Raw genomic sequence first — 15320 nt, forward strand, 5'->3', positions numbered from 1 at the left:
CTCATCCTCTCTGGTCAGTCAGGGACCTGTCCTCTGGGCCCGACTTCAGCTGAATCAGCATAACCCAAGCCCCCTCTGATAAACAGCATCTGCCCCCCAGGTGCCCAAGCCTTCTCCCTTTCAAGCCGATCGCTGTCTGGTGGGCAGGGTTGGGCGCTGGCATTCACCAGCCATGCGACCTTGGCCTCAGAGGGCTAAGGAGAAGGTGCCGCGCCCAGTGCTTGGAATGCAGAAGCCCTGGTACCCACGGTGGGTGACAGCACCCTCCTGCTCCTTGGGGGGTGGGACGGGAAGGCCAGGAGCCCGGCCGCTGCCTGGCTGGGGGATGTGGGCCCCACCACTGCTCCTCTCCCGGCCCCTGTGAAACAGGAGTGGGGAGGTGAGGTGAGTGATTGTCACCGACAGTTCGGAGTCCCCTGGAATCTTCCCTGGGCAGAACTACGGGGCAGCTCTGTGGTTAGAGCTCATTGAGGGGTTAGATGTTTTGCATTTAAAAAACAAGTTCCAGGGTTCAAAACTCAGTGTCCCTCCTGCACAGCAGCCCTGAAGTCCTGGGACCTGGCATGGCGGGAGGATGGGGGTGGGGTCGGCCCCTCCAGAAAAGCTGAGGAGCCTGGGGGGAGCATTGTGTGTTGTGGAGTGTGTGTGGCGCGGTGTGTGTGTTTGTGCATGTGATGTGTGGTGTATATGTGTGTGGTGTGTATGTGGTAGAGTGTGTGGTAGAGTGTGGCATGGTGTTTGTGTGTGTGTGTGTGTACGTGTGTGTGTACACATGTGGCGCGTGTGGTCTGGGGGCTGTAGCACGTGTGTGTGGCATGGTGTTTCTGTGGGTGGTGTGTACGTGTATGTGAGCACATGTTGTGCTTGTGGTCTGGGGGCTGCAGTGCATGTGTGGCATGGTGTTTACACAGGTGGCGTGGTGTGCATGTGCGGTGTGTGTGCTCACACATGCGTGCCCGCTGTGGGGAGCGAGGCCCCTGCGGCGGGAGGTTCCAGCGGGCTCACAGGTGGGCACAGAGTGGGTGACAGGCCCCCTCCCCTCCTGGCGGTGGGCAGAGTCCCAGAACGGGAGGCACAGTGGCCAGGGTGGGGCTGGAGGGCCTGGGGACCCTCCGGAAGGAGGCAACACCTGGGATGCCCGGGGTGTGCCACGTCCTGCTGGCCACCCTAGATCAGAAACTGACCCAAATGGGGTGGCGCACCCCTTCTTCCCCGTGGCTGAGGTTGGAGGAGCGATTCCGGGGCTCGTGTCTGGGGTGGGGCACGGCATTAGCCCGTGCGGCTTCTCCCGCACTGTAGGTCCCGATGACCAGCGTTGGCCATGAGGGAGGGGGGTGATGGAGGTATGAGGGTGCCGTCCTCAGAGTTTGGGGAGTGCCCCCCTCCTATGTGGCTTCAGTGAAGGAAGGAGGGCAGGGGAGGGCCGAGCACGCAGAGGGTTTTGTCCAGCAGGTCTGCAGGGCGGGGGCGTGTGTGAACCCAACTCTGCTGTGACCACCAGACACCCCTGCCTCCTGGGCGTGTGTGGCCCTCGGGAGGCCGGGTCATCCCCCAACACCGATCTGAGGACCCCACTGTGTGCCCGGCCCCAGGGGGGCAGCCGTGTATTCCCAGTCCTCCGTGTGCCAGGCCATCTCTGCCTGGTGGCAGAGATGGACCTTGGGCAGTGAGTCGTGTCCAAGAAGGGAGTCCGGGGCAGTTGTGGCGCTCACAGTGGGGCTGGGGGGGTGGCCGGCAGTGCCAAGCCCTATGCCTGTGGAGGGACGAGCGGCCCAGCCGAGCCAGAGCCTCCCCTTTCCAGCACAGACTGGACAGATGCTGAGTACAGCGGGCTCTCTCGTTCATTTCGCGCCTGCTGTGGGCTGGGCCCTGGGCTTGCGGGGCGGAGTCAGGGAATCAGAGTGAAGATCCTGGCCTTTGCTGGGAGACAGGCAGTAGGCAAAAGAAATCTAAGTAAAAGCATCATGTGCACAGTAGAAAGTTGGGGCTGATTGGCAGAAAGTAGTGTGGGCCAGCTCACGGGGCCAGGAGGATGATCCCAAATGATGGGACCTCTTTGAGAAGGGAGCGGGGAAGAGGGCTCTGGCCCCTTGCCTGTGGCCCTCAGGGCCCTGGGAGACCAGTGGACCTGCAGCACGGGGTGGGAGGCAGTGGGCATGTGGGCACTTCTGCCAGCCTAGGGCCGAGGAGGCGCTTGGAATCACCGCCGGAGGGTCAGTGACGTTTGCACAAGGGAGGGGGGGGTGGGGCTGTGGGTGCAGAGGGGAAGGAGGACAGAGCGCTCATGCTGATGACTCTATGTGCCCTGCCAGGGACACCCAAGCCACAGGTCACGTGGCGGAAGGGCCCATCCTTGGAGCCCGTGCGTGGCCGGCCGGACCTGGAGGTGCTGGATGAAGGCTCCCTGTTTCTGGCCTCAGTTTCTCCCACTGACAGTGGAGACTATGAGTGCCAGGCCACCAATGAGGCAGGCTCCACGACCAGGAGAGCCAAGCTGGTGGTCTACGGTAAGCAGGGACCCCAGAACAGGGGATGGCTTGTATACACTTTCCAGTGGTGCCCCAGGATGCCCAGGTAGGGCGGCGCCAACTCCCCAGGGCCCAAGAGCTCACGGTGGGGCAGGCTGTGAGCCATCCTGGCTTGCTCCGTAATGACTTGCCTGGGAGGTTTGTTACAAAGATAGACCCAGGCCCCACCTTCAGAGATTACAACTCCAGGGTCCCTCCCAGGTGAACGCAGCAACAGGTTAGAAATAGAACCAGATGGGTCTGGGGGCTCCAGCACCTTGCAAAGCTGAATGTCAGAGAAAGTGGCACAGTGCCTGGGAACAGCTGGGGTGTGCAGGTCCCAGGGTGGGCTCTGCGGCATTCCCAGGTCCACGTCGATCATGGTGGCCAGATCAGAAACTGGGGTGAGACTCCAGAATCTGGGGAAGGGCAGTTTGCCCATCCAGGCCAGGAAGAGTGGCCCAGATGGGATCTGGGTAGCCTTGACCCTCCGGGGAGGGGACAGCTTCTCTGCTTCTCTTTGTTCCCAAGTGCCCCCTAGCATCCGGGAGGACGGGCGCAGGGCCAATGTATCAGGCATGGCCGGACAGTCCTTGACTTTGGAGTGTGACGCGAATGGCTTTCCAGCCCCTGAGATCACGTGGTTCAAGGATGGGCAGCTGGTGGGTGTCCTTGGGAGGTTGTGGGGGGAGGCGGGCTGTGGGTGGGATTTGGATAGGGTATGGGCCTTCTGAATGGGTTTTTGCATGTGCCAGGTGTGGCAAGGGGATGTGACAGGGGTTTTGGGGAATGCGCTGGACAGTGGAGGCCTGCGTTCCCACAAGGAAGCCTGGGGGGCTGCATGGTGGAGGGGGCATGGCACTGTTATCAGAAACCCCAGGTTCCAAGTCACCGACCAGCTCCCTGGGCCTCAGGTTCTTACTGCTGATGTCAGGGAGTGGCCAGACCCTTCTCACCAGCTCCCTCTGGCCTCTCCTGCCCAGATCCCCAAGACAGGCAGTCACCGTCTCCTGGACAAGTCCCGGGCCCTCCACTTTCCCAGGATTCAGGAGGGTGATTCCGGCCTCTACTCCTGTCGGGCGGAGAACCAGGCAGGGACTGCCCAGAGGGACTTCGATCTCCTCGTGCTCAGTGAGTGACTGAGCCCCTACCCTTTTATGGAGGCTGGGGAGGAGGGGGACTTTGCCTGCTGAGTGTCAGGGACACAGAGGGGCCCACGACAGATCCCGTCCCTGTCCTCACAGAGCTCTCAGTACAGACACTAGACAGTCACATGATTAACCCTGTAATTAGTGTTGTGTTATGTGCTACAAAAGAGCCATACAGGCTGCTGAGAAAGTATAGAGCAGGGTCCTGATCCAGCCGGGGACCTTTGAGTGAGGGACGGATGGGGAGGGATGGGTGCACCGAGCTGGGGACCCGCACAGACAAAGGCCTACCACAGGGCCTTTGCCTGTGCAGGATTTGAGGAGTTTCCTCCCCTCTACCCCTTGACACCCAGTCCCTCCTTCCGTGCTTGGAGCCGGGGCTGCCCAGGAGGTGCTGGGCCTGGCTGGTGCAGAGGTGGAGCTGGAGTGCCGGACCTCGGGGGTCCCCGCGCCCCAGGTGGAATGGACCAAGGACGGGCAGTGAGTGGTCTTCCTGGTGCATGGCATGGGGGTGGTGCCCAGGCAGGGACTGGGTGGAGGGGGGCCTTGGGGAGGGCAAACTTGAGTGAGGAAGACTGACGGGCATCACACGTGCCACCCAGGACCCAGGCAGCAGAGGGCAGCATGGAACACCTCCCGTCCCCTCCTGCCATTACCCAGGGGACGCCCCTCTTCCTCCCAGCAGGATTTTCTCATTACTTAGCCAGTGTTGCTTTTTGTTGTTAACTTTTTTTTTTTTAGGTAAAATTTGCAAAATATAAAATCAACCATTCTAAAGGGCACACTTCCATAGTATTTAGTGCATGCACAGCGGTCACACCATCAGTCCCCTCTCTCTAGTACCAGAACATTTCGTCACCCCGAAAGGGGACTCCATACCCATCAGCCCCTGGCACCCACTAGTCTTCTCACTATCTCCGTAGATGTGCCTGTATTTCAGATTAATTCCCTGCAGTCATGGAGTACGTGTCCTTCTGTGTCCAGCGTCTCTAACTTAGCACGCAATTCTCAGGGTTCGTCCGTGCTGGAGCAGGGAGGGGTACAGGCACGTCTCAGAGATGCTGCGGCTTCTGCTCCAGGACACTGCAAGAGAACGGATATCGCTATAGAGCGAATCGAATGAATTTTTTAATTTCCTAGTGTGCATGAAAGTCACACTAGGAAAGTGACATTCTCCTGCAGTCTGCCGAACGTGCGACAGTATCGTGTCTAAAAAACAATGTACCTGCTTGGGGCGCCTGGGTGGCTCAGTGGGTTAAGTGTCTGCCTTCGGCTCAGGTCATGATCCTGGGGTCCTGGGATCGAGCCCTGCGTTGGGCTCCCTGCTCAGCGGGGAGCCTGCTTCTCCCTCTGCCCCTGCCTGCCGCTCTGCCTACTTGTGCTCTCTCTCTCTCTGGCAAATAAATAAAATCTTAAGAAAACAACAACAACAACAACAAAATGTTAAAAAAAAATAGCTGATTGCTCAAGAAAGCCGACCATCATCTGAGCTCTCAGCGAGTTGTCCTGGCCTATACTCGCTGAATAACATCCCGCTGTAGGTACTCCTCGGCGGATGGGGGCTCTTTCCAGCGACTGCCAACCTTTCAGACTCATTTTTCACCAGAGACAGGCTCCCCTCCGTGCAGCCTCGCCCTAACCAGTGGTGTTCTCGTGACCGCCCTTCCAGGCCTGTCCTCCCAGGAGACCCTCACGTCCAGCTCCAGGAGGATGGCCAGGTTCTCAGAATCACCAGTGGTCACCTGGGGGACGAGGGACGGTACCAGTGTGTGGCCTTCAGCCCTGCCGGCCAGCAGGCCAAGGACTTCCAGCTCCGAATGCAGGGTGAGCCTGGCAACCCCGTCATGGCTGCCCGCTGCACGGTGGGAGGACGGGGCCGAGACGGGGGCCCGGGAGGAGGAGCTCCCCGGTCCAGTAAGGCTGTCGGGAGGGACGGGGAATCTGGCCCAGGGCTCCTGAATCCCACTGTCCCCATCCCCAGCTTTATAGCTGTCCTATTCCTGACTCTGCTTGGGATGATGGTTTCTTTAAATCGAGTCCCTTGTCTTACATGGAAACACACTTATTTAAAAGGATATTTGATGTCTCCACTCCAAGTGGGAAGCCAGGGCCTCTGGGCAGTCCCAGCCTGGTTCTCCGCCCGGCAGGAGTAGAGGCCAGAATCATCCGACTGGATCCTGGGAAAGGGGAGGGCCCGGGGCTTGAAAAAAAATGCAGCAAGAGAGCACTGATCTAGAAAGTACTAGAAGATTATGTACACCGTCTACCAAACCTCGCCTTTCCCTTTGTTGTAATCAGGATGGAAGGAGTTTGGGAAGGGCGGAGCTGTTCCTTCCTGAGATACATACAGTGCTAGTTCATGCCGTGCCCATGTGTCCCCCCTGCCGCCATTGCCGAGGGTGTCACCAGTGGTAAAACCCTGATTTCAGTCATTTTATGGATGGGGAGACTGAGTACACGCAGAGAGGGGAAGTGACCTGTGCCCGGTCACGCAATGAGTTAGAAGCAGAGTGGGTCTAGAGCCCAGACCTGGGGCTCCTCCAACATCTCCACACCCCTTGTGATGACTGGGTCTCACATCAGCATGTCCCGAGAGGTCTGTCCCCATCTGTCCCCAGACCCTCTACTGTCCCATCCCCCAAGCATTCCACACCCTGTGGTAGGAGCTGGTGACGTGTGTAGGGCTTGTGGCCCATGGCGTGGGATCACCACTCTGGGGCTGGGACACCAACCGCCTTGGGGAGGCTCCCTGTGACCAGCACACCCCCCCCCATTGTCATTCTCAGCACCTCCCACCATTTGGGGCTCCAACGAGACAAGCGAGGTGGTCGTCATGGAGGGCCACCCAGTACGGTTCTTGTGCGAGGCCCGAGGGGTGCCTGCTCCCAACATCAGCTGGTTCAAGGACGGGGCCTCCCTTCCGCTCAGCGCTGAGGCTGTCTACACCAGGGGCGGCCGGCAGCTGCAGCTGGGGAGGGCCCGGGGCGTGGATGCTGGCACGTACACCTGCCAGGCCAGCAACCCTGTGGGGGTCACAGAGAAGAGCACCAGGCTGGAGGTTTACGGTGAGTGGCAGGGGCTGCAGCGGGGAGCAGTCAGCTGGGGTGGGGGTGGGGGAGGGGGACTCTAGGCTATGGTGGGCCTGTCTTCAACAGTTGCCGAGGGGGCGTGGCCAGAGGCCCAGAATACTGAGACTAAGGCGTTACCAGGGAGAATGGCCATCTGGGCTTATCCAGCTTCCCTCACCCAGATGGGCAGGATGCTGAGGCCAGAGGCGGAAGGGCCCGTCTGGGGGGCCCAGGTAGAGCCAAGCGGAGGCTTCATGTTTCCCTCTGGGGGTACCGCTTTTCACTGCTCTTCTATTAATAATTAACCCCTCTTCGTTAATCACTCACTGTGAGCTGGGACCCCTGGGGCTTTTCACAGCATCAGCTCATTTCATCAGGGTTCAGGGCACTGGGCTCTCGTCTCCCTGTCTTGCACTTACCCAGGAGTGCAGGGGTTCTGCAGGGGGGAGGAGAGGCTGGCCGAGGGTCACTTGCTAGGAGGTGATACAGCCTGGTTCACGGTGTGCGGACTGGGGATCTGACTGTATCTTGTGCTGTTTACCTGGGTGTAGACCCACCTGGGGAGGGCTGGGCTCTGAGCAGGGGTGGGGGGAACCGAGTATAAGTGGGCAGGCATGGGGTCTGAGACCCAGTATGCAGGCTGGTGCGATCATCCCGGCCCCTGGAGAGGACCCAGCTCCGGAGCTCTGGCCCCGGAAGGTGTGGAGGGCTTGGGGGCTGGGGCTACAGGGATCCCAAAGGGAAGCTGGGCTGTGTGGGGTTTACCAGCAGCTGCTGATGATCCGCCCAGCTGCCATCTCGGGGACTGTCACTTGGGGATCGGAGGACCTCCTGGAAATGCATTTTCCTACAATTTTCGAAGGGGCTTGTGACTAGACAAGACGGAGAGGCTCATCCCAGGCAGTCGTGTCCCCATGGCCCTTGGCAAGGGCTCTGTGGTCTCTGCAACAGGGGACCCCTCCGGGGGGAAGAGAGAAGTCCCCCTCTGGCTACCCCCTTGGCCATTGAGGGCTGAGCCCCAAAAGACCCTCTGGACTCGGCCTGCCCCCGGCATCTACTTCCTCAGACCAGGAAGGGACCTACAGGAGCAGCGGTGCTAGTCTCGGGCCCCGGGGAGCCCGTCGCTTTGAGTTCCACGGAAATAGAGACCTACTGTGTGCAGACACGGAGGCGTGCACAGACACGCTCTTGTTCTGCTCTCGGGGAGCTTGGAGGGGTGGCAGGGTTGGAGAGAAGAGGCAAGCCGTGTTGGGGGAGGGATGTGGCCCAGGGGCAGAGGGAGGGAAAGAATGCTTCCGGCCAGGGGCCGGGGAGCAGGTGGTTCACGGGAGGTCAGTCAGCAAGGGGCTTACTCTGGCCTGCTGGGCGGAGAGCAGACAGGTGTCCCCCTCTGGTCGCTGAGCAGCCCCCTGCTTCTTCCCTAGTCCCACCCACCATCGAGGGTGCTGGAGGGGAGCCTCGTGTGGTGAAGGCCGTGGCTGGGAGGCCCTTGGCGCTGGAGTGTGTGGCCAGAGGCCACCCACCCCCCACCCTCTCCTGGCACCATGAGGGGCTGCCCGTGGCAGAGAACAACGAGACGTGGCTGGAGGTGGGAGGCAGCGTGCTGAGCCTGGAGAGCCTGGGGGAGGCGTCCGGAGGCCCCTACAGCTGCGTGGCCAGCAGCCCCGCTGGGGAGGCCGTGCTGCAGTATTCCGTGGAAGTACAAGGTGCGCTGGGGACTGTCCCCCCTGAGTCACCCGGGCTGTGGACTGCTCTTCTACATCCACTGTGTGGGGGGGCCTGCCGCCCCTGGGGGATGCGAGGTGGTGAAGGCCCAGCATCCCCGTATCGCTAGGGGACAGACGAACGCACAGGCCTGGGCTGGAGGTCCCGCAGAGCTCCGAGGGGGCAGGTTGAGCCCCAGGATCATGCTTCCTGTTCCTGCCTGGGGATCCCGAGCCAGGTCGCTTGGGACGCTTGGGTCGCTTGGGACGGGACCCCACTCTGCCTTCCAGATGCTCTTGGTCAACGGGCCAGACATTGGACTCCCTGAGGTCCAAAGCTGGGCTGTGTGGGCTCTGGTTCCCGGGTGAGATGGACCTTTGCCTGCTCGCTTCCATTCAACCGACGTCGCTCAGGCATCGTCTCTGGGCCAGGCCCAGGTGGCATCGGAGACAAAGCAGAAAACAAGGCAGACGAGACCCCTGGGGCCTCCACCTGGTCGGGAGACAGACATTTAATGAACAGGCTAAGCCTGCGGGGAGACCAGAAGGGCCACTCACCCCGTGGTCCCAGAAGGCCTCCGGGGGGGCCTTTAAGGGTGAGGTCTGGGTCTTGCTTGGAAGGCGCCGGGGACCTGGGTTTGCCCAGGCCCAAACTCTCAATGCTGGGCCCTGCCCTCCAGTGCCCCCACAGCTCCTGGTGGCTGACGGCTCGGGCCAGGTGACCGCCCTCGTGGGACAGCCCCTGGAACTTTTCTGCCAGGCCTCAGGCTCCCCCGTGCCTACTCTCCAGTGCGTATGGGGCGGTGGAGGCCGGGGCTCGGGTGCGGGCAGGCAGAGGCAGCGCGCGGTGGGGTCGGTGGGGATGGGAGGCACCCCCTGCCCGGGAGAATGAGGGAGGCCACAGAGCCAGGGAGCTCCTGCCCACCCTGCCCTCCCTGGCCCCAGGCCGAGCGACACGTTCCCCTCCCCACCCCCCTCAGGTGGCTGCAGAACGGCCGCCCAGCCGAGGAGCTGGCTGGGGTGCGGGTGACCTCACGGGGGGCCGCGCTGCACATCAGCCACGTGGAACTGGGCCACGCGGGCCTCTTCGCCTGCCAGGCCACCAACGAGGCGGGCACGGCTGGGGCCGAAGTGGAGCTGTCCGTGCACGGTGAGGGGGTGGGGGCCGCCTGAGATGCCTGCGGGGGGCAGGCAGGGCCAGAGGGCCGTGAACATCCGTGCCCTTGGCGGCCCGGCCGATGAAGGAGGGGCCCGGGCTGGTCTTCTCTGGACGGCGTTTCTAGGCATGGCTTTCCAGCTCCCCAAAGAGACACAGATGTAAGAGGCGGGCCTCAGCCGCTTCCCCGCGTGTCACGTGTCCTGTCCACAGGCCCTCACTCCCCTCCCCAGCCCCCCCCCCCACCCTCGCTCACTCTCTTCCTGCTGACCCCGTTGAACTTTAGTTGATTCTTTAAATACATCAGTTTCCTCACCTCCAAGCCTGCAGAGACTCTTTCCTCTGCCTGGAATATTCTCCCTCTTCCTCTCTGCTGGCCTAGCTCCCCCCTCTCTTTCAGGTCTGTGTTAAAACACCCCTTCCTCCAGGAAGGTCTCCTGGATCCCACTGTGGTTCTGATCCGCCCTGCCTGACTTGCTGCCCGCTGTGTTATAAAATGGCCTGTTGTGTTGTGCATGTCCCTGCCCAGCTCTGGGAGCTCTGGGAAGGCAGCACTGTAGTCCCTGGTGCAAAATAGAGGCTCGAGGCACACGTGGATGGGTGGGTGGATGGGGAGGAGAATTTTAAAGGGGAGGACCTGCTCTGCTGACTCCTGGTCTGGTGCTCTCCCCCTAAGCCAGGCGTCTGTTGAGTTGAGGGGACAGAGGCCAGAGGCTGGCCCTGTAAGGATGCTCGCTACCCCCCAGGCAGTGAGGGGAAGGCTGGGAGCTCACTGCACCCGTCCTGACCGTGACCCAGGCCCTCTCTTCTTCTCCCCCTGCCCAGAGCTCCCACTGGCGGCCATCGTTGGGGGCGACAATATCACAGTCCCTTTCCTGCAGCCTGTGACCCTCCAGTGTGTGGGGACTGGGGTACCCACCCCAAGTCTCCGCTGGTGGAAGGATGGGGTGGCCCTGGCAGCCTTGGGGGGGAAACTACAGGTACGTTCAAGGACCCCAGGGCTGGTGGGGCAAGAACACAGGTGGAGGGGTCACTTTTTAGAGGTCCTGGTGACCCTGAGGGGGGCCCTGGTAGCCTGGGGGCAGGATGAGCGCTGGGTGGTGGGCCTGAGGAGGGGAGGGGGTCCTAGATGGCTTCAGTATCAGAGGGATATGGGGGAGAAGGGAAGTATTGGAATCTGAATGCAGAGTCTAGAATTCCACGCCCAGAGCCAAACTGTCCCCTCGACTCCTTTCTTCCAACCCTGGGGTCTGCAGCAACCCGGCTGCACCCCACGTCCCAGCATCCCTCTGACCACCCTCCAGTGCGGGGCTCTGTGTCCCCACGCCACACTCTCCCATCCCTCCCCCGCCGGCAGATCGAGAAGGTGGACCTGAACGACGAAGGCTTCTACACTTGTGCCGCCACTAGCCTGGCCGGCGAGAGCAAAAGGGACGTGGCTCTCAAGGTGTTGGGTGAGGACAAGGGTGCTGGGTGGTGGGTGATCCTGCGAGGGCCCCTGGGGCTGCCCTGGGGGGTCGGAGGCGGGGAAAGCTATTTAAAAAAAAACAGCATGTCCTCGTCTGCCTTCAGACTTAACCTTTGCTTGTGTTATTCATTCTTGGGTTTGTTGACGTCCTCCGGAGCCTGGGCAAATCCCCGACTTGTCAATTTCCATCATGCCGGCTGCCGGCGGTCCCCGCGGTGCTGGGCGCTGGGGTTGTCCCCTTTGTGTCCCTGCCATAAAGATTGCAGCCCAATGCCTTTGTTCTTGTGCGGGTTCAAGAGCAGGTTTCCTCCCTCAGGGGACGTGAGCCATCTGGGGCTTTTATTGCCCAGACCCTTTGGAAAGGCCAGGGAGGGACACCAGGGGTGGCTGGGAGGAATTCCCCGGAGGCCACATCCACCAAAGCCGGGGCTGTCCTTGTCTCCCCTAGTGCCCCCCAACATTGAGCCGGGCCCGCTGAACAAGGCAGTGCTGGAAAATGCCTCAGTAACCTTGGAGTGTCTGGCTTCGGGTGTGCCCCCTCCTGGTAAGACCCCTCCTCTGGGCTGAAAGCCATCCCCAAGCCGGGCCCAGCTCCCCGTCCAGTGAGGCTGGCCCGTGCCCCCGGCTCCGCTTGGGCTGTGGACAGAACAGCAAGCATTCAGTAGGCTTTTCCCCATTTCCTAAATTTTGCTCTCTTCCATGTCACTATGCTGGTCACTGCCAGAGCCCAGAGCGTGTGCACTGGTGTCTGAAGCAAACGTGCGGGGGCTTCTGTTCAGAGTTTGCAACGGCACAGGACTGCCCTGGGGCCAGTTGTCTGAGCTGTTGTCTGTCTGGGGCTCTTCTCTAGACCGGCAGCTGGGGAAAGGCCAGGAGCTCGGGGCTGGGTGTGAGACCGGGTGGGCGCCGGCACGACGTAAGGAAGCTGAGGCTCCACTGGCCCAGGCCTACAAGGGCGCTGATTTGGAGTGCACCATGTTTCCTGCTCAAGGTCTCCCTCGTGGTTTCCTGGCAGGGAGAGGAGTGAGGGGGTCGGGCTGGCTTATGACTCTCCCTGCTCCTGGCTGCCCCAAGCTCCATCCCATGGAACTTCCCCTTTGCCCGCGTCCCGTCCCAGACAGCACTGCCCTGTGCCACCCCAGCCCCCTTCCTGGAGAACTCCAGCTTGCCCCGGTGCCTGAAATAAAGGCACGCGGTGTGGCCCGCCCCGGCAGCCTTCTGTGGGTGCTCGTTATCCAGGCACAGTCTAAAGGGCTGGTCGGAGCACTTGCGTCTCTCTTCTCTTCCCCAGATATCTCCTGGTTCAAGGGCCGCCAGCCTGTCTCTGACCGGAAGGGAGTGACGGTGTCAGCTGATGGCAGAGCTCTCCACATTGAGTGGGCACGAGTTTCTGATGCTGGGAGCTACCGCTGTGTGGCAACCAACGTGGCAGGAAGCACAGAGCTGCAGTATGGGCTTCGGGTCAATGGTGAGCTGCCCTGGGACTGCAGGGGTCCTTGTCCTAGATGTTGTCCTTCTATCCATTTGTCTGTCAGTCTGTTCATCCATCCATTCAACCTTCCTTCCATCCATCCATTCACGCATCATCTGTCCTTCTATCCATCCATCCTCCATCCATCCTCCATCCATCATCCATCCTCCATCCATCATCCATCATCCACCCATCATCCATCCATCCATCCATCCATCCATCATCCATCCATCCATCATCCATTCATCATCCATCCATCATCCACCCATCCATCATCCATCCATCCATCCATCCTCCATCCATCCATCCTCCATCCATCCATCCTCCATCCATCCATCCATCATCTATCCATCATCCATCCATCTATCCATCAACCATCCATCATCCATCCATCCATCATCCATCCATCCATCCTCCATCCATCCATCCATCCATCATCCATCCATCCACCCACTCTCTGTCCTTCCATCCATCCATCATCCATCCATCCATCATCCATCCATCCATCCATCATCCATCTATCCATCATCCATCCATCCATCCATCCATCATCCATCCATCCATCCATCATCCATCCATCCATCCATCCATCATCCATCCATCCATCATCCCTCCATCCATCATCCATCCATCCATCCATCCATCCATCATCCATCCATCCATCCATCATCCATCCATCCATCATCTATCCATCCATCATCCCTCTATCCATCATCCATCCATCCATCCATCCATCCATCATCCATCCACCCATCATCCATCCACCCATCATCCATCCATCCATCATCCATCCATCATCCATCCACCCATCATCCATCCATCCATCCTCCATCCATCTATCCATTCATGCATCATCTGTCCTTCCACCCATCCATCCATTTATCCATTATCTATCTATCCATCCATCAATCATCCTTCCATCAACTCTGCCCAGGGGCTTGTTACCCCATGCCATCCACATAATAATCACCTCATGCTGACCAGAAGACCCAAGTTCAAGTGCTACTTCTGTCACTTTGTAGCTGGTCAGCCTTGGGCAGAAGGTTGTTTCCCATCTGTAGAAGCCTCATGGTGGTATTAGAAGGACGAGATGAGCGCCCTGAGAGCTATGGAGTGATGTACCCGTGTTGGGAGTGGCAGTCCCTGCACTTTTGTTTGTGGCCGTGTGTTCCATGGGGTGCCCCGGCCAGGGGCTCACCCTGTGTCCTATGTCACCACCACCCCGCAGTGCCTCCACAGATCACATTGCCGCCCAGCCTGCCAGGCCCCGTGCTGCTCAACGCCCCGGTCCGGCTGACCTGTGATGCCACCGGAACCCCCAGCCCCACACTGATGTGGCTGAAGGATGGAAACCCCGTGTCCACTGGAGGGGCCTCAGGCCTCCAGGTCAGCAGGCTGGGCAGCCCTTGCTCTCCTCCCTGGTGCCTCACTAGGTAGCTAGGAGCAGAGGTCGGGCCTGAGGAGCTCCAAGGTGAGGGAGAAGCAGGGGCCGCCAAGGACAGGTCCCCGAGGGAGGAAGGAGAGCTGCCAAATGGAGAGTTGAGAGCCTCATGGTCCTCAGAAACCTAACGCATGCCCCCAATACGAGCTCTATATGTAGTTTTTAAAAAGATTTATTTGTTTATTTGAGAGAGAGCATGCATGGGGAGGAGGGGCAGAGGGAGAGAAAGTCTCAAGCAGACTCCCGGCTGAGCACGGAGCCCGATGCGGGGCTCGATCCCATGACCCCAAGATCATGACCTGAGCCGGAACCAAGAGTCAACCTGCTGAGCTACCCAGGCGCCCCAAGCCATCCATATATGTAATTTTAAATTTTCTAGTAGCCACATTCAAATAAGTAAAAAGAAATGAAACCAACTTTAATGACATATTTTAGTTAACCCAAACTATCCAAAAATCTCTTCACCACATGACCAATACAGAAATTATCAAGATATTTTACATTTTTCTTTGTGTCCTGGCTCTTGACGTCTATTGTGTGTATATTTTATCCTTGGGGTTCAGCCCCGTTTCAGGGGCTCACTAGCTGTAGCACTGTTCTAGAGGACTCTTCTGGGGCACTGATGTCATTTGCCCACCGGCTAGCAGCGGTCCCAAGGTCTGGGCACAGTTCCAGGTTCCCCTGCACCAGGGGGAGCTCTGGGATCTGGAGCCCACTGGGTTGGTGTGGGTGCTGCCCCCTGAGGTTCCCAAGCTCATGTTGACTTCCTCCTGGGGGCACAGGTCTTCCCCGGGGGCCGGGTCCTCACCCTGGCCGGTGCCCGGGCCTCGGACTCTGGTAGCTACTCCTGCGTGGCCGTGAGCGCGGTGGGCGAGGACCGCAGGGACGTCGTGCTCTATGTCCACAGTGAGTCTCAGGCTCGGGTGCCATCTGGTCCAGGCCAGTGGCTCAAGAAGCTGGGAGTGGGGGCACCCCCACCCCATCGGAAAAGCGAGGGGCTGTTGGATGTAGGAGGCACCAGCCTGAGATTGTGGCTGCCCTCACTGGGGGACAGGTGGAGGGGAGCTCCCCCATCATGGATGGGCGGGCAGGCGGCTGCACAGCCAGGAGCTCCGTCCGTGTTCAGGGAGCAGGCAGAAGGCGCGAGACGTGGCAGGAAGAGCACTGAGCCACATCGGGAATCAGATGTCCTCACTGTCCTAGGTCAAAGGGGGTAACTCTGTTCTGGAAAGGCAGTTGGGTGCATGTTTGGAGCTCATGAGTGTCACGGACGTGGGGTTCAAATCCTGCCTCTGTGACTTCCTAGCTCTGCGAGCGTGGGCTAGTCACTCTGCTTCTGTGAGCCTCCCTTTCTTTCT

General features: G+C 60.0%; 1 protein-coding gene across 1 annotated transcript in view; it reads left to right on the forward strand.

Moving 5' to 3' along the window:
• Positions 1-15320, forward strand: part of HMCN2 (hemicentin 2) — a gene marked incomplete at its 5' end in the record, with an annotated part of 147020 nt that overhangs the window by 69257 nt on the left and 62443 nt on the right. Inside the window, 15 exons of the mRNA XM_080820166.1 lie at positions 2313-2507; positions 3039-3169; positions 3491-3638; positions 4009-4135; positions 5325-5479; positions 6442-6720; positions 8148-8429; positions 9107-9215; positions 9407-9576; positions 10408-10562; positions 10940-11036; positions 11499-11594; positions 12342-12518; positions 13750-13907; positions 14745-14868. Of these exons, the coding sequence (XP_080676292.1) occupies positions 2313-2507; positions 3039-3169; positions 3491-3638; positions 4009-4135; positions 5325-5479; positions 6442-6720; positions 8148-8429; positions 9107-9215; positions 9407-9576; positions 10408-10562; positions 10940-11036; positions 11499-11594; positions 12342-12518; positions 13750-13907; positions 14745-14868 (2403 nt within the window). The remainder of the gene's footprint in view (positions 1-2312; positions 2508-3038; positions 3170-3490; positions 3639-4008; positions 4136-5324; positions 5480-6441; positions 6721-8147; positions 8430-9106; positions 9216-9406; positions 9577-10407; positions 10563-10939; positions 11037-11498; positions 11595-12341; positions 12519-13749; positions 13908-14744; positions 14869-15320) is intronic.

This window comes from Martes martes (genome assembly GCF_963455335.1).
Source record: "Martes martes genome assembly, chromosome: 12".
Taxonomy (NCBI): Eukaryota; Metazoa; Chordata; class Mammalia; order Carnivora; family Mustelidae; genus Martes; species Martes martes.